We start from the raw sequence: 19,689 nt of genomic DNA on the forward strand, positions 1-19,689 counted from the left end.
AAAAATCCTACAGAACCAAAATAGTAGTCTCACATCTCCTTGAAAAGAAGCAGACAACAATTCCTTCCTTTTTATGAGATTATTAAACTAATTTCATATTCAAAGTTTTCCAAGTAAAACAGTTTTAACTAGCTTATCCCAGGATCTAATCCAAGAAGTAAACGTATCTGGCTGCCCTGTACCTTAACTTTTAAAAGTCAGAAAGTGACTGTATTTTTCAAGATACCAAAGTAAGGCTCCATTTAAAAAGAAAAGAAAAGAAAAGAAAAGAAACAACCGGGCTGGGAAGGTGGCTCAGTGGTAGAGCGCTTGCCTTGCATGCATGAGGCCCTGGGTTCGATTCCTCAGCACCACATAAGCAAAAAGAAAAAAGCCGGAAGTGGTGCTGTGGCTCATGTGGCAGAGTGCTAGCCTTGAGCTGAAGAGCTGAGGGACAGCGCTCAGGCCCACAGTTCAGGCCCCACGACCGGACCCGCCTCCCCCCCCCCCGCCCCAAAAAAAGAAAAAGAAACAACCACCACAAAAAAAATAGATGAGCCTATTTCTACTATTTTTGGCCACCTTGTTACACTGATACTTAACAGAAGTAAACTGACAGGATATGGGGACATGACACCACTCATGTTATGTTGCAACATCACAGTGACAATCGCATGGGGAGCCTGGCATTTGAGCATATGAAATTGTCCTAATCCAAATAACTCATTGAATCCATTGTATCTTCTAAGTTAGTTAAATTTTTGGAGATCGAGAGGATACAGAAATTTTAAATACTGGCATGAGTCTATAATTGTATATCCTTAGGTATCTGATCAATGGTACAACACATGTGTGGCCAAGGTTAATCAAGCTTCCACTGGTTCCGAGTGGGTTGGAGAATTGATAAATTGGCAGGAGGAAGGTTATCAAAATACAACTGCAGCTTATAGCAGATGCACCTTGGTAAATGTCTTGGCTATGATGTAAGGAGCTGGAATAGCAGGGAGATGCTGAGGGTTGAGGGAGGACAATAATTTTAGCTATATTTGAGCCCCTATGTTTCCAGTTTTTATTGTTAATATCTTCAGAATGATTTACTTTGAAGTAGCATGAAGCCCAAGTTCCAGGCAATCTAACTCCAGATTAGAGGCGAGGTCCTCTAAGGCAATTACAGGCATACAGACAGATTGTGAACTCCTTCCACAGCCTTGCCATAAAGTGAATTTCACAATATTGCTGATGACATATTTTTATTTTCCAATACATATGTTATCTGCACAGTATATTGTAGCTTAAAAACTATGTATGCACCATAATTTAAATATGCTTCATTGCTTATATATGCAATAATCACTGAGTTGTTGGAACAATGCACCAGTAGGTTTGCTCAAAGCAGATTGCTATAGTTTTCAGGTTGCTAAAAACACAATATCCATGAAGTGCAATAGTGAAGGTATGCCTGAAGAAGTGATTTTCATCTCTTATCCCTTTATAGGAACTACAAAAAATGTTTACATTGGAAAATATTGTTTTTGTATTTCAAGAAAAAATATTATAAAGCATTCTGAAGTAACATTTCAGAATTATACTTATTTTAAGTATCGATAATATGTGTAAGGCTATTAACATGGTGATTTTTTTTAGTATTTTTATAATAATCTTTGAACATTCAATATGATGTTACTTTATGATTTCTGTGAATCATTTTATGCAGATGTTAAGTTCTTTAGTGAACAACTGGAAAAATATCACAAACAGCACAAGGATGCACTCGCTCTAAAACCCACCAGAAATGTGGGATTGCTGCTCATTGACACTAAGCAACTAAAAGAAAAGTTAATTCCATCACCTTTGAGATGCTTGGAGGTAACTATGAACTGGGAAAAGTTATGATCTCTACAATTATTTCAGAAATTTTTCCAATAACAAAAGCAAAGTTACATTGATTTTCTTATTGCACATGATGAAATTAACATAAGAGTACTTGCCATCCCTAATTTTGCGGAAAAGTCCCATATTTTTTTCTACTGAAAACATAGTAGCTTTTATGTGCATTCCAAGAGAGAACTGCAGGTCTAAGATATTCTTTTGATTCTATCCCTTTTTCCTTTGTTGGATTATTTCAAGACTTCCTCAGAAGAGAGACCACTGTAACCGCTCAGTGTCCTTGTGGTTGATGATAGAATACTGAGACCAAGTTGAAGGGAACATCTGCTTATCTGAAACTGTTCCTAAAGATCTAGAGTTATACTTGTATATTCTCAAGTGCTTCTAGAAAGGTGATATGGAACAGAGACTGGAGAACTAAAGGGCTAATCCAGGGCTTCTTTTGTCTACATGGTTTTCTTGGAGCATATCTAAAACAGTTTATATGTTGTCTGGCTTCTTTCTTCACTGTAAGGGCAGAGTTGGATAGTTGCAACAGAGATTATGCCTTGAAAGTCTGAAATACTTACTCCCTGACACAAAGAGAAAACCTTTACCACACTGGATAGATGATAGAAGATAGAACTTCATAGAAATGACTGTGGACTTGAGCGTTATTATCTGTTCTGTCATTGCTTATTTATCTGAGTATAAGCTTTCTTGTAGCGCTTTGCTTCTTCATCTGCTATAAAAGAAAAAATGCATATAATTAGGAAAGATCAATTTCAACACACAGTTTTGAAAACTACTGTATATCAAGCCAAAGAAAGCTAAATTCAGTCTAGCTTAAGAAATCAGAAAGTGTATGGAGTTATAAATCTAAAAAGTCCAAAGATCAGGGGGACACCAGGGCAGTAATCTAGTAGCCCAACAATGTCACCAAGGAATCAATTTCTTTCATTCTCCTTTTAGAGCTTTTGATGAGTCATCTCCATTCTAAGGGGCCAGCATTTGGTCATGTTTGTGAAATGGTTGTTGAAAATTCCACAGGCTAGGATTTTCCATGTTTGTGTACAAAGTGGAAGGACAGAAAGGGTCCTTTTGGGACAGTGCCGGCCCTAGAGCTTGAACTCAGGGCCTAGGTGCTATCCCTGAACTTTTTGCTCTATTACTTGAGCCACAGCTCTACTTCTAGCTGTTTTGGTGGTTTATTGGATATAAGAGTCTCACAGACTTCCCTGCCTGGGCTGGCTTTGAACTGCAATCCTCAGATCTCAGCCTCCTGAGTATCTAGGATTATAGGCATGAGCCACCAGTGCCCAGCTATTACTCTGTTTTTAATCTAAGACCAGTGTCTGTCCCTGTAAAGGACGGCAAATATATAATGATGTGTCATCTTCCCCTGGATGATGTAATAAATCTCTGTCCTTTGCCCTGTCTTTTGGCCTGGAGAGTCTAAAACCTTAGTGTCAATATGGATCAATCCCCCTCAATCACATGCTTTCCACTCACCAGGAAAGGAATGGGATTGATGCCGGGGAGGGCAGCACAATGTCCACTACATAGGACAAAGAAGCAGAAATCATATTCACAAGGATTTCGATAAACTGTTTAAGATCATTTCCTTTTTGGTTTGTATGACTAGCCGTGGTTTAATGAGAAAATTCCCTTCATATACACTACTGCTTCCAACACCACTGACCTAACAGATGTCCAGTTAGGGAAATCAATGTTTTAAACCCCACACCCAGACTCTTGGAGTTCCATTTGTCACATACAGCCCCACACCCTTACATGTCAAATAAAGAGGCATGATGAAGGGCTGAGAAAGGAGATTTATTACACAGCACAAATACCACTGGAAGACAGCCCTTCAGCCCATCTTCAGCCATCTGTGGGGGTACAAACATGAGTATTTTAAATAGCCAAAGGACCAGTGTCAGGGAGGGAAAGGACTACATAATTACAATATTTCCAGTCTCAGGCATGTGTAGAGGTAGTCAGGGGTGACCAGAAGTGGAAAAGAAGTGGTCTGACAGTCCACTTTGAAGCCTTTTTTTTTTTTTTATTAAAGAGTCATTGATAACCTGGTGAGTGGGTCCACACCTTCATGGCTTCCCAAGTTGGTTGCCAAGTGATTCCAGAATGGAATGGCTCAGAACAAAGGACACAAAATTGAGGCTGAAATCCCCAGCTTTTATCCTGTTTAGTTCATTTATGAGCCCAGGTGAGATGAAGTTGTTTCTCATCCAAAGCAACTCATAAACACCTCTTACATCAGGACTTATTTAAAATACATATTGAAATAGCAAATATTCAAGTATTTGTGACTCATGTTTTCTTTTTCTTAGGTGTTAAATTTAATGCTTCCTCGTTTAAGCAAGAAAAAAGTAGATGCCATCATCTCTGAGGCACAAGATGCAGAATACAAACTTCAATTTATGCCAAGTACTACCATAGAATATGTTAACAGCTTAGTGTTTCTTGATGAAATTCAGGAGCGGGTGAGTTGATTAGCTCATATAACTCAGTATTCCAGACCTTACAGTTGGAAAGAAACATATGATAAGAAAAAGGGGCTAAGGGTCATAATAAAGCTGTCAAAATGTCAATAACTCTTTTAGACAAAGTAAATGGATGCCTTATATCATGGCAATTATGCCAGTCAACATTAATGAATTTCCCCCTACTCGTCAGGCACTCCATTCATAATCCTTAGAAAAACACAAGAAGAATGGATAATTTTTAGTCTTCATTCTGCAGATGAGAAAATGGGAAACAAAATAGGCTATATTGTTCAAAGTCACAGAATTTGTATGAGTTAAAGCTGGAATTTAAATTTGGGACTCTGAACAAAAAATGAATATTGTTAACCATAGTTTTTTGTAATTCTGATTTTCAGTGAATGATAATTGAAAGGTAATCCAGACACTACTCATAAAGGAAGCCTTAACCCTTAATCTATTTTTGCATACTAGTCCATAACCTTTCTGTTAAGAATGAAAGAAACCTAACTCATAGCAGCTTAAGTGGGAAGGTGGAGTGTGGAGTAAAAAGTAGATAACATACTCAAAAGATGAAAATGAAAAGATTAGTTCTCTCTGTACCTCAATTACACATGCACACACACACACACACAATATGTCAAAGATAATTAGGTTTGGGGACTATCTAGAGCCAGGATGCAACAACTATAGGAATACCAGGGAGTCTTCTTCCTGATTCTTCTTCTCTGACTTCTCTCTCCTCTCTGCAAACTAGAAGCTGTTTCTAAATGCTTCAGTAGAAAATATGGCTACCCACAGCTCCAGCCACTAAGAAAGAGAAAGATGTCTTCTCTTATTCATCCTAAATATCTGGCAGGTGGATTCTGGACCTTCCTTCAGTTTTACAAACTGTCAGGAAGGGAGAATGACATATCACTCAATGGCTGCAGAAGACAACTGCTGTAGGTAGCAGAATGCTACGCCATTCAGAAAAGCCACACTATGTGTGCTCATCTCCAAGAAGTTATCTACACTATCTGGATATTATGCTGCAAAAGCAGTTCCTCATGCTCTACAAGAGATACCTTTTTCTGGAACCTCATCCATTAAATCAGCAAATTCACTGACCACCACTTACTATAGTGCAAGAATTAGAGAAAATAAACCTGCTTTCAAGGAATTGAGTGTAGAACAAAAGCAATTTTGAAATAATGAGTCCAGACACAAGATACTATGATAGGGATAGGAAGTCTGTGGTCACTTTTGCCTACAGGTACAGAAGAGTTTGTGGAGGATCAGACATTTAAATGGTGTCCTAAGGCATACCAAGCATTCTGGTAAGCATTCCTAAGAGAAAGAAAATGAACAAAGACATGAGGTAAGATGACAAAAGCAGGATTTGGTAATTGATATGCTATGAAGAAAGAGTATTTTCTGATTAAGGCAATATTTTCAATTTTTTAATTTGTGTATATTGACTTGTACAGAGTAAGAGGTTCCATATAGGCAATACAACATACTTAATTATTTTTATACTCTCTATTGCTCTTTCTTATTTCCCCTTCCTTCCTCTCCCTTTATCTTCCTCTTCCACCTCCCTACAAGGCCTCTTTTACTTTCATGACCTTGGTTGTTTTACTCTTTTGTTTTGTTTGCCCTAGCTTGTGCAAATGCCAAAAAAGAACACTATAGTTACATTTTACACTATCGTTACATTTATTGTTTAGAAAATGACATAATTTCATTCCTTATGGCTGTTTAAAATCCCTATTCTTTTCTTTGCTAGTGAAGTGCATTTCTTTGTATGTGTGTGGGTAGCACCACCCACAGCAGGGATGCCATGTAATTAGTATTTATTTTTACCTGCACGTTTCTACTCAACTCCCTTTAGTTTGATACCATTTTTGTGCCCAGTGTGTACAAAGTATTGTTCTGTATTAGAAGATATCTGCAGAAAGCATATCCTGTTCTCTGTAAGTAAAAAATCTAGAAAGGTAGTGAGATACATAGTAGGCTAATTATACAAGATTCCAGGGCAGACCAGGAAGATTGTTAGGAAGTACACAGGCAAAGAGTAGTGTAAAATGTTAACTTGGACTTTGAGTACAGTGATACAGGAAAGAGCTTATATAGGTAGAGTCATGTGAAAGTTGTGGAAATGGAGCAAGTGTTTTCCAGGTAAACTAAGTATGAGGACCTCTAGGAAGAGGGACCAGTCAATTCTGAACCTTGGAGGTGCAGAGCAGCAGTGCTGGATGGAGGGAGGAGCATAAGAACGAATCCTATTTTGGTGTTTGTATGTAAACTAACTTATTGATGGCCAAAAGGAGTGTATGAACCCTCACCACCAACAGAGGCAGCTGCCCACCCCAGCCCCGTGTGTGTGCTGGAGTGGGTAAGGCTACTGAGGGAGGAAGATCTGGAAAGTCAGTCCATGCCTGAGTCAGGGTCACTCTATAAAGTCACTGTGTAAGAAAGAGTGTGCCTAGATTTGGCACATATGAAACTGCACTTGTTAGGGATGAACTACACGAACAGCCCTTTTGACTTACTTATTTTTTAGTAGGTTCTTGTAGGTTTTCCTGGGCTGTTGACTGTAGCCTTGATAGTTATACCTCCCACACAAACTGGAGTGACAGATGTATACTACATCTAGCCAATACTGATTGAGATGGGGGATCTTGGTTAACAAATATTTTCCTGAATGGTCTTGAACCATGAGACTCTCGTTTGTCTTTTTTGTTTTTTATTGTAAAATTAGTGTACAGAGGAGTTACAGAGTAAGGTAATGATTACATTGCCTATCAATGCATATCCTGCACAATTAAGAAAATTGGGGGAAGGGTGGAGTTGGGAGGGATAGGAGTGCCACTGATCAAGATGCATTGTATTCATTAACTGCTTTGTTGAACAGCAACTCTTCTGTACAACCACTTAAAGATAATAAAATATATTTTTTAAAAGTTGAAAAAAAAAGTTGAAAAATACTCTGATTCTTATGTATGTAATGAACATCCCATGTTTTTATTTAGATCGAAAGCCTTGAAGAGGAAGGAAATACAGTGATTCAAATGTATAAGCTTATTGACCAGTATCAAGTGGCCACACCTCCTGAAGACTTCGCTGTTTTTGCAACTATGAAGCCATCCATTGTTGCTGTTCGGAATGCCATTGATAAATCAGTGGGCGACAGAGAAACATGCATTAAACAATTTTGTCAGCATTTGGGTAGAGATCTTGAAGAACTAAACAATGAGGTGAATGAAATAAAACTACAAGCACAGGTAAGCTAAAACAAGATGTTTGCATTTTAATCTGTGCAAAGTATCACTGATATAACATCAAGATAGAATTACTAAATAAAAATTGGCCATCAACCAAAGATCAATAAAATATATGAAGATAATCCTCCACTTGGAGAACTATAATACAGACATTGGTGAATACAGTATAAATTCACCTTTGTAACATGGAAATATTAAAGCATATAACATTATGTGCGTAGTATTTGTCAAGCACTGCTCTTAGGATGTGACATTACATTGTATTTTCTCACAGACAAAAATATATGTAAGCATAATACTTATATACCTCAATGAATTACCAGAATTAATACTTCCATGTATCCACTTCTCATGTCAATAGTACCTTCCTGATCCTTTCTTCATCTCCAAAGACAACTACTACTTCCAATTCTAATGTCACACATGAGTTTGGGCCTGATTTAGAACTTTAATTAACTAGAATCACATAGTGGCCCCTTTATTTAATTTTGATATATTCCTGATATTCATTCAGGTTGTTATGTGTGTGTTTTATCCATGTTTGTTACTATACTGATTGAGATGGGGTTCATATTTTACATTTTAGTTATCCATTTCATAGTTGGTAGACATTAGGAATATTTAAAGTTTGGGGCAAAAATGACAAAGAATAATACTTCTAGACGCATTCTTATCTGTGTGTGTGTAGGTATGTGTGTGTGTGTGTATTACTCATTTAGTTCTCCAAACACCTATAGGACTTTGTTATTCACATTTTACGGAGAAGGAAATTAATTGATTAAGTAATTTATCACACAGATAAATGGTAGAACCAGTATTTAAGTTTACATAGTCTCTTTCAGTAGCTAATAGTCTACAAGTTAATTTCTATACTTTAACTGTATACTTATTAGATTATTTGAAAGCATGAATGATTTCCATGATGCATTTATATAAAAAGAGATCATTAAAAAAGCAAAATTTCAGCATATATTTTATATGTAATGACACATTTTAAATAGTATGATTCAATCACCACCCAGCTAGTTCAGTCAGTAGAACATAAGACTCTTAAATAGCATGACTTTTTTCTTTCTTTTTTTGGCCAGGCCTGGAGCTTGAACTTAGGACCTACGCACTGTCTCTGAGCTTTCGCTCAAGGCTAGCACTCAACCACTTGGGCCACGGCTCCACTTCCAGCTTTTTCTGTTTATGTGGTACTGAAGATTCAAACCCAGGGCTTCACACATCTAGGCAAGCACTCTACCACTAAGCCACATTCCCAGCCCAGTAGCATTATTCAAATACACAAAAATGATAGCATGAGTCTCTCTAACAAGTACTCTTTTTTAAGCTTGGAGACACTCTTTGGAAACAAACTGTTATTTGATTATTTCTATAAATGCTTTCATCTTCCTGTCAAGACCCCCATTCCTGATGCTTGAGAAAGGATAGAAAGCATGAGGGTGACCATTGATGATGATTTATTCCCTTTTGGATGTTTTCCTTTCTCCTTAACTGGACCTCTTTTGATTAATTCTACTTCAACTCAAAAATCTAAATTCCCTGTGTAACATTGCTTCACCTTTGCTAGCATCCTCTTTTACTTCTTGTATTTCCTGACAGTGGATGGAGGCAGTGAGTTTGCAGTCCACCTGCCAGACCCTAGCAGCTGCCATTGCAGTGTGATTGTGCTGGACCTGCATTTCCCAGACAGCCTTTACGGCAGGCCATCGTCTCCGCCATAGATGTAATCTGCAGCTTTCTCATCCTGATCTCAAACCTTTTCTGGTTCATCAGTTCTCTCAAAAGTTCTCATTATTAAAATCAAGACACACAAGAATGTTAGGACCCCAAAATATCTCATCAAGCCAGTGTTTCAATACAGGTATCTTCTGCCTGGACAGTTACTGCTTCCCTATTCTAGAGCGTGTCTTCACTTTGAATGCAGGGCCACATAAAAGAAGAGGTAATAGACTAGATTGATTGGTCTTCCCAAACTGTATCTATAAGTCTCAGATGTCTCTAAATTTTCTCAGGTTCTCCTAAACCTACTGAGTTACTTCTCTTTTGCTCCTAAATTATTCTATTTGCAAAGGAGTTACATTCAACTCTAAAATATCATCTTGAAAACATATGTCTTGACATTTATAGTCTTCATTTCCTCTATTCCTCCCTGTAATTTTATATACATGCATTTATTTTATTTTATTTTTTTGGGTCCGGTCGTGGGGCCTGAACTCTGGGCTTGGGCGCTGTCCCTCAGCTCTTCAGCTCAAGGCTAGTGCTCTACCACTTGAGCTACAGTACTACTTCTGGCTTTCTTCTTTTTGCTTATACGGTGCTAAGGAATCGAACCCAGGGCCTCAGGCATTCAAGGCAAGCGCTCTACCACTGAGCCACCTTCCCAGCCCTACATGCATTTATATTTATGGAGTTCCTGGCTCATAACTTCCATAACCCTTAATATTTCCTAAATGATTCAAACAATAAGGCTAAAGTATTTGGCCTTTTATTCTTGGTTTCTGAATAAACTTTGCTTTAGTGTAAAAAAAAGAGAGTCTTTTGTTAAAATGTTAGGGTGCTTTAGGCCTCAGAATCCCCAAAGTAGGCCATAGGAATGGAAATTATATTCTGATCTTGCCCCACATTTCTGTCTTAGAGCTGGCATAAAGAAATTTTCTGATAGTAGATCGTAAGACCCCCATTTCAAAAGAGATCTTATCCTGTACCTTGGAGAAAGGAACTATGTACAGAGTTTAGGAAGAATTTGAACAGACCTTGCTGCACTTTTCTGGTAGAACTATTAACATTACATCAGACCTTTCTTTTTGTCTAATCACACTTCAACACAATCAATCATGCCTCAAACATTCTTGTGTAATAGTTTCTATTAAAATCCAAAAGGACAAAGTTTGCAAAGCTTCCAGATAGCTGAACATAATGCAGTTTCCTGGAGGGTGGTTGGGCCTTTGAGCCCCTTTCCTATACCTCACTCAAGTTCTCTTCATCTGTCCAAGGCACGGATAAGCTAAGCAGAGGATTGTGATTAGCATCTGAAAGTGAGGCAGTCTTGTGACAGAGACCTCAATCTGGGGCATCTGACACTAATTCCAGGTAGATAGTGTTAAAGTTAAACTGAATTTGAAGACATGCAGTTGATTGTTTCCTGTTGTGTGTAGAGAAAAGCCCATGCACAATAATATATACATACCTAGTATCAGAGTATAAGGAGAAGAAACTGAATTAATTTTTCCTTACTTTCCTTAGATTCTCTCTCAAAATTCAAAAGGTTTTCCATTCCTTTATTGTAAAATAGGATTTTTTTCCCTATCACATCCTTTTCTTTTCCCTATTATATTCATTTCACCTCTCCTTACCTGATGTCTTATTTGTTGAAGATGTATAGGAAGTAAAGAAAAGCAGTAGAATATATTAGATACAATTTATAAACAACTACAGCTGAGAGTGATGGTATATGCTTGTAATCCCAGCACTTGAGAGTCTGAGGCAGAAGGATCACAAGTTTGAGGCCAGACTGGACTAAAAAGCAAGTTCCATGCTTGCCTGGGAACCATAGCAAGACTCCATTTCAAATATATTACTACAACTGCTGCTGCTGCTATTACTACTACTACTACTACTACTACTACTACTACTACTAATAATAATAATAATAATAATAATAATAATAAATAATTATATAAACCCATGATACATCTTTATACAATTTTCTATTTTTATAATGCTCCAAAATGGAAAGTCACCATTAGCTTCTAAAACCTTTTTTGAAAGTGTTTATTAACCTGTCTAATGTATGTGACCTTCACAAAAAATAGGGACGCCTAACTAAACACTATTTTTAATTTTACAGGATCCACAGATTTTGGATATTTCCACGGAACCAGAGAAAATAAAGGTCATGTTGAGTGATCTGCAATATGTTCTGGATGATCTTCAAAAACGTGCCTTTCAATATAAGTCCTATCAAAAGAATTTCAAGGTAATAACAGTTCTAAACATTTGTTCTTTTAGTGTGTGCACAGCAGTGATATTTATTCACAAACCCTTTCAACAGTGTGATTGAATATGGCATGTGTGGGTAAGTGCATAGAATCTCAAATCAAAATAAAATATACTCCTGCTTTTTTTGGGGGGGCGGTCCGGTCATGGGGCCTGAACTCTGGGCCTGGGCGCTGTCGCTCAGCTCTTCAGCTCAAGGCTAGCGCTCTACCACTTGAGCCACAGTGCCACTTCTGGCTTTTTTCTTTTTTGCTTATGTGGTGCTGAGGAATAGAACCCAGGGCCTCATGCATGCAAGGCAAGAGCTCTACCACTGAGCCACCTTCCCAGCCCTATACTCCTGCTTTTTAAGTATGTAAAGGTAGAACCCACAAGAGACAAAACATATTTTTTATTAAAAGGTAATTGTGAATTAGAGAAAACTTTTACACAAAGAACAATACTTTTTACATGAAAATATAAGAGCATTTTAAATGCAGTCAAATCCCCTCTATTATGTCTTAAGTAAAGATGCAAGTTTCTTTTGCATTCATATTTGTTAAAAGTCTATGAATCAAAGTGTTCAAATCAGAGGCAGAAAAATATAATTTGTTATATAAGACAGCTGATGCAAGACTTTCAGCTGATCTCTTAGCAGAAACTTGACAGGTCAGGAGAGCGTAGGATAATATATTCAAAGTATTTTGAAAGAAAAATATTTCCAGTCAGTAATATTATATCTCACAAAACTACCTTTCTGAAATTAATGATAAATAAAAACTTTCCTGGATAAACAAAAGCTGAGTTTATTATCACTAGACTGAAAGTGAATCCTGCATGTAGAAATAAAAGTAAGCTAAGTAGCATCATGACAAATTCATGAAAGAAAATGCATAATTGCTAAGTGACACAAGCCAGTCACAGAACAAATTATACTTGATGTTACCTACATAAGATATCTAAAGTAATTCTACTCAAAGAGGCAAAATGCTGTTTGCCAGAGCAATACATAAAAAATATTAAAGAAATATATGGAGTTATATTTTGTTGCCTAAATGACAATTTCAATATATGTGGGATTTTTTAAACCTTAATTCTTCATTTCTGTTTCTTCTTTTCTTTGCCCACTTGGACCCTACATTCTATAAGTAGTTACTTCATCAATAGTTACTAATGGAATTATAAAAGCTTTATATCTGAAAACTAAATATTTTGTTTGTTCGATTTTAAAGGTAGAAGTGTCCAAGTTTGATGCTTTAGAAGAAGTATGTGCTGAACTGAAGCTGAAGCAGTTGCTCTGGGATTCTTTATCTGAATGGGATAAACTCCATCAAGAGTGGTTAAAGGTAAATATGTGTGTGCATGTATAATTTTATATCCAATTGAAAAATCAAGACAATATAAATTACAATTTTTTGTTGTTTTTGGTCATGGGGCTTGAACTCTGGGCCTGGGCACTGTCACTCAGCTCTTCAACTCAAGGCTAGTGCTCTACCACTTGAACAACTGTGCCACTTCCAGTTTTCTGATGGTTTATTGGAGATAGGAGTCTCACGGTCTTTCCTGCCCGGGCTGGTTTTGAATAGTGATCCTCAGATCTCAGCCTCCTGAGTAGCTAGGATTACAGGAGTGACCCACTGGCACCCAGCTAAATTACAAATTTTAATAATAGTTTTCTTAGTGTAATTAAAATGTGCAATACTATATTTTCTTGGGGATTTTTTTATCAGCTCTCCAATAGGTCCTTTTGTTGTTAAATACTACAAATCAGAAAGCATTGTTTTTTTAATTAATACATATTTTTATTGTAAAGATAATGTACAGAGGGCTTACAGTTACATAAGTAAAGTAATGAGTACATTTCCTATTAAGCATTGTTACCCCCTCCTTTGTTTTTCCTCTACCATCCCTTCCCTCCACCCTTCCCCAACTCCTTCCCACCTCCGAAATTGTAAAGTTCATTTTCAACATAGTGTCTTGTATACCTCATCATTACAATGGGTCAACCTGTTTCCTTATTTAAGCATTTTGTTATATTCCTTCCCCTCCCCAAATTAGAAAAATGTATATACAAGATGCAGGACACCTGAATCAGATACTGTGAAAACAGGGGTTATACTGTGGGGGAAGAACATACAAAAGAAACAAGAGAATCACATAGTGCATTATAAGTACATTAAAATAGCAAGAAAGAAAAAAAAACCACTTGTGTCCCTGTCTTTGGATTCATTTAGCTTAACATCATCTTATATGGTCATATGTACATAGTTTTTAACCTTTTCTGCTTGTCCTAGACCTGTACTACTTATTGCAAATAAGGGAAAACATGGGTGGGACCTATGTTTCTTTGGGCCTGGCTTACTTCACTTAGTATAATTTTCCCCAAGTCTTCATTTCCTAACAAACGGGGCAATGTCTTTCTTCTGATGAAGGCATAGAATTCTAGTTTGTGTGTGTGTGTGTGTGTGTGTGTGTGTGTGTGTGTGTGTGTGTGTGTGTGTGTGTGTGTGTGTGTGTTGTATAGTATATTGTATATATATATGTATTACATTTTCTTGATCCATTCATCTACTCAGGGGCATCTGGGTTGGTTCCATATCTTGGCTATGGTGACTAATGCAGTGATAAACATGGTTGTCCTGGTAGCTTTGGTATGACCTTGTTTGTGATCACTTGGGTAAAGAAAGATTGCTGGCTACTTCAACAATCCATCCAAAAAATCATACACCACGATCAAACAGGATTCATTTCAGGGATGCAAAGCTGGTTCAATATATGCAAAATCAATTATCATAATTCATCATATCAACAGGAGCAAGGATAAGAACCACATGGTTATTTCAATAGATGCAGAAAAAGCATTTGACAAGATCCAACACCCCTTTATGATGAAGGTCTTAGAAAAATTAGGAATCCATGAAACATTTCTCAATACAATAAAGGCTATATATGACAAACCTACAGCCAGCATTATACTTAATGGTGAAAAACTAAAGCCATTTCCTCTTAACTCAGGAACAAGACAAGGATGTCCACTCTCTCCACTTCTCTTCAATCTAGTATTAGAATGCCTACCTGTAGCAATAAGACAAGATGCAAACATAAAGGCGACCCCAAAAGGGAAAGAAGAAGTAAAACTCTCCCTCTTTGCAGATGACATGATCTTGTATTTAAAGAATCCCATAGACTCCACTCCCAAATTACTTAAGCTGATTCAAAACTTTGGCAAAGTAGCAGGGTATAAAATTAACCCTCAAAAATCAATGGCTTTTCTGTATGCCAACAATGAGAAAAGTGTGGCTGAAATTAGGAAAGCAACTCCATTCGTAATAGCCCCACAAAAAATAAAATAGCTAGGAATTAACTTAACCAAAGAAGTGAAGGACCTCTATGATGAAAACTTTAAAAACCTGAAAAAGGAAATCAAAACAGAACTTAGAAAGTGGCAAAAACTCCCATGCTCCTGGATTGGAAAGATCAGCATCGTGAAAATGGCAATACTTCCCAAGGCTATCTACAAATTCAATGCGATACCTATCAAAATTCCAACCTCATTCTTCAAGGAAATAGAAGAGGCAATCCAAAAATTCATATGGAACAATAAAAGACCCCAAATAGCAAAAATGATCCTCAACAGAAAGAACACTGCTGGAGGAATATCAATAACAAATTTCAAACTCTACTATAAAGCCATAGTAACCAAAACAGCTTGGTATTGGCATAAGAACAGACCTCAGGACCAATGGAATAGAATTGAAAACCCAGAAATGAACCTACAGACCTATAGCCATCTAATCTTCAATAAGGGAGCTAAAAAAATAGAATGGAAGAAAGACAGCCTCTTCAGTAAATGGTGCTGGCAATTGGTTAACTACTTGTAGAAAACTAAAGCTAGATCCTTATATATCACCCTGCACCAGAATCAACTCCAAATGGATCAAAGACCTCGGCATCAAAGCAGACACTCTGAAAACATTACAGGATGGAATAGGAGAAACCCTAGGTCTCCTTGGCACAGGCTGAAATTTTCTTAATAGAGACCCAGAAACACAACAAATCAAAGAAAAGTTGGACAAATGGGATTGCATGAAGTTGCAGAGCTTCTGCATGGCAAAGGACATAGCTAGCAAGATCAATAGAAAGCCTACGGATTGGGAGAAGATCTTCACTAGCCATATAATGGACAAGGGTCTCAAATCTAAAATATACTTGGAACTCAAAAAATTAAATCCCCCAACAACAAATCGTCAAAGAAACAACTGCCCAATAAATAAATGGGCTAAAGACTTAAAGGGAAACTTCTCTGAAGAGGAAAGAAGGATGGCCAATAGACACATGAAGAAATGCTCAACCTCCCTAGCCATAAAAGAAATGCAAATCAAAACAACGTTGAGATACCACCTCACTCCAGTTAGAATGGCTAAAATCAAGAACTCTAAAAACAACAGATGCTGGAGGGGATGTGGACATTGTTGGTGGGAGTGTAAACTTTTTCAACCACTTTGGAAAGTAGTATGGAGGTTCCTCAAAAGACTCCACATAGAGCTCCCCTATGACCCAGCAATCCCACTTTTGGGCATTTACCCAAATGTTTACAAACAAGACCACACTAAAGCTACCAGCACGACTATGGTTATTCAGCACTATTTACTATAGCTAAGATATGGAACCAACCCAGATGCCCCTCAGTAGATGAATGGATCAAGAAAATGTGGTATATAGGGGCTGGGAAGGTGGCTCAGTGGTAGAGTGCTTGCCTTGCATGCATGAGGCCCTGGGTTCGATTCCTCAGCACCACATAAGCAAAAAGAAAAAAGCCGGAAGTGGCGCTGTGGCTCAAGTGGTAGAACGCTAGCCTTGAGCTGAAGAGCTGAGGGACAGCACCCAGGCCCAGAGTTCAAGCCCCACAACTGTACACCCCCCCCAAAAAAAAAGAAAGAAAAAGAAAATGTGGTATATATACACAATGGAATTATATGCCTCCATCAGAAAGAATGACATTGCCCCATTTGTTAGGAAATGGAAAGGCTTGGAAAAAATTATATTAAGTGAAGTAAGCCAGGCCCAAAGAAACATAGGTCCCATGGTTTCGTTATTTGCAATATCTAGTATATGTCTGAATCAAGCAGAAAAGGTCAGATAAGGTGATGTTAGGGAAATGAACCCTAAGATATGGATTCAAATGTTTTTTTTTTCTTTCATGCGATTGTTTCTAACACATTTATAAGATTATTTCTTTGTTGCTTTGTATGTCCCTCCCCCATAGTATAACCCCTGCTTTCACTGTACTTGATATTGGTATAATTTGTGGAGGGGAAGGGGAAAAACAAATTGTATAAATAGGGATACAGGTGGACCCATTGCAACAATGAGATGTACAAGTCATTATGTCGAAAACGAACTTTACAACTTTGGTGGGGGGGTGGGGGGAGGAGGATGGGAAGGGATGGGAAGGGGAAACAAAGGAGGAGGCTACAATGCTTGGTAAGAAATGTACTCATTATCTTGCCCATGTAATTGTAATCCCTCTGTACAATATTTTAACAATAAAGAAAAAAAGAAAGATTGCTGGGTCATAGGGGAGCTCTATGTGGAGTCTTTTGAGGATTTTCCATACTGCTTTCCAAAGTGGTTGAACAAGTTTACTTTCCCACCAACAATGTAGTAGGGTTCCCTTTTGGCCAAATCCCCTCCCAGCATTTGTTGTTACTACATTTCTTGATTATAGCCATTCTAACTGGGGTGAGGTGGAATCTCAATGTTGTCTTGATCTGCATTTCTTTTATGGTTAAAGGAGTTGAGCATTTCTTCATGTGTCTAATGGCCATTCTTATTTCCTCCTCAGAGAAGTCTCTCTTTAAGTCTTTAGCCCACTTATTAATCATGCAGTTGTTTCTTTGAGGATTTGTTGTTGGGGGATTTAGTTTTTTGAATTCTAAGTATATTTTAGATATGAGACCTTTCAGCTGATTGGAAACTTTGGCAAAGTAGCAGGGTATAAAATTAACCCTCAGAAATCAATGGCTTTCCTGTATGCCAATAACAAGAAGAGCGTGGCTGAAATAGCCCCACAAAAAAATAAAATACTTAGGAGTTAACTAAAGAAGTAAAAGACCTCTATGGTGAAAACTTTAAAAAACCTGAAAAAGGAAATTAAAGCACAACTAAGTAAGTGGAAAAACCTCCCATGCTCATGGATTGGAAGGATTAACATCATGAAAATGGCAGTACTGCCAAAGGTATATACAAATTCAATTCAATACCTATCACTATCCCAACCTCATTCTCCAATGAAATAGAAGGAGCAAACCTAAAATTCATATGGAACAATAAAAGACCCGAATAGCAAAACCAATTCTTAGCAAAAAGAACAGTGCTGGAAGAATATCAATTCCAAATTTCAAACTCTACTACAAAGCCATAGTAATAAAAACAGCTGGTACTGGCACAAGAAGAGACCTGACGACCAATGGAATAGGAATTCACAGTTCTATAGCCACCTAATCTTTGACAAGGGAGCTAAAAAGTAGAATGAAAAAAAGACAGCCTTTCAGTAAATGGTGCTGGCAAAATTGGTTAAACACATGTAGAAAACTAAAAGTTAGATCCGTATTTATCACCCTGTACCAGAATCAACTCCAAAGAGATCAAAGACCTTAAAATGAAAGCAGACACCCTGAAAACATTACAGGAAGGAATAGGAGAAACTCTAGGGTTCCTTAGCACAGGCCAAAATTTTCTTAATAGAGACCCAGAAACGCAACAAATCAAAGAAAGGTTGGGCAAATGGGATTTTATGGAACTGCAGGACTTAGCTAGCAAGATCAATTGAAAGCCCCCGGACTGGGAGAAGATCTTCACTAGTCATAAAATGGACAAGGGCTCATATCTAAAGTTTGTTTTCAACATAGTGTCTTGTACAGGATCAGCCTGTATCCTTGTTTCAGCATTTTGTTATTTTCCTTCCCCTCCTCAAATTAGAAAAAAAATGTATATACAAGATGCAGGGCACCAGAATCAAATACAGTGAAAACAGGGGTTATACTATGGGGGAAGAACATACAAAAGAAATTTAAAAATCACATAGTACTTTATAAATACATTGAAAACAACAGCAGGGCTGGGAAGGTGGCTCAGTGGTAGAGTGCTTGCCTTGCATACATGAGGCCCTGGGTTCAATTCCTCAGCACCACATAAGCAGAAAAAGCCAGAAGTGGTGCTGTGGCTTAAGTGGTAGAGTGCTAACCTTGAGCTGAAGAGCTGAGGGACAGCACCCAGGAACAGAGGTCAGGCCCCACGATCTAGAACATTACTTTGGAAACATTTCAAAACCCTTTTAACCCAGACATGTGGCTTCTAATTACAGGCATTAACACAAGTAGGATGAATGAGAATGTAAAATAATGAAGCCAGTGGGTTTTGAACATAGGAAAGTATAGATGCATCGGTTCTGCTTCTTATATGCTGACCTTGTCAAGGTCTGAATTATCCAGAGACAAACCTCTGTTGTGGTTGAGAGATCTACTGAGAACTCAAGGGAAGATCCTGGACTTATTCTAATTCTACCCTTTCAGAATGAAATGCTTCCAGTTCTCAAGGACAATAAGAACACAAACTTAAGCAGTCAGAAACCCAAAGCATAAAAATCACAAATAAAAATCTAAATCTTAACCAGGCACTGGTGGCTCATGCCTATAATCCTAGATATTCAATAGTTTGAAGCTAGGCCAAGTAAGAAAGTCCATGAGACTTTTATCTCTAATAAATCACCACAAAGCCAGAAGCGGAGGTATAGCTCAAGTGGTACAATGCTGTCCTTGAGCACAAAAGCTCAGGAAGAGTGCTCACCCCTTGAGTTCAAGCCCCAGGACCAGCATACACACACACACTCACACACACACACACACACACACACACACACACACACACACACACACACACACACACACACACAAATCCTGTAGGAATATTGGGTATATTTTGGCAACACTGTTTAGAAGCCACAACATAGTTAGATGTGGTCTTTTTTTGTGTGTGAAAATACCATACAGAGGGGTTATAGATATGGTCTTTTAAGGGTTTTGTTACTTAGC

At 37.7% G+C, this 19,689-nt stretch overlaps 1 protein-coding gene across 3 annotated transcripts in view; it reads left to right on the plus strand.

Moving 5' to 3' along the window:
• Positions 1–19,689, plus strand: part of Dnah6 (dynein axonemal heavy chain 6) — a 196,070-nt gene that overhangs the window by 38,313 nt on the left and 138,068 nt on the right. For all 3 annotated transcript variants that reach the window (XM_069989108.1, XM_069989109.1, XM_069989110.1), the window contains 5 exons: positions 1,694–1,845; positions 4,197–4,349; positions 7,364–7,615; positions 11,469–11,597; positions 12,829–12,942. In XM_069989108.1, the coding sequence (XP_069845209.1) occupies positions 1,694–1,845; positions 4,197–4,349; positions 7,364–7,615; positions 11,469–11,597; positions 12,829–12,942 (800 nt within the window). The remainder of the gene's footprint in view (positions 1–1,693; positions 1,846–4,196; positions 4,350–7,363; positions 7,616–11,468; positions 11,598–12,828; positions 12,943–19,689) is intronic.

The sequence above is a fragment of the Dipodomys merriami genome, unplaced genomic scaffold, assembly GCF_024711535.1.
Source record: "Dipodomys merriami isolate MVZ:Mamm:240054 unplaced genomic scaffold, mDipMer1.0.p SCAF_37, whole genome shotgun sequence".
Classification (NCBI taxonomy): Eukaryota; Metazoa; Chordata; class Mammalia; order Rodentia; family Heteromyidae; genus Dipodomys; species Dipodomys merriami.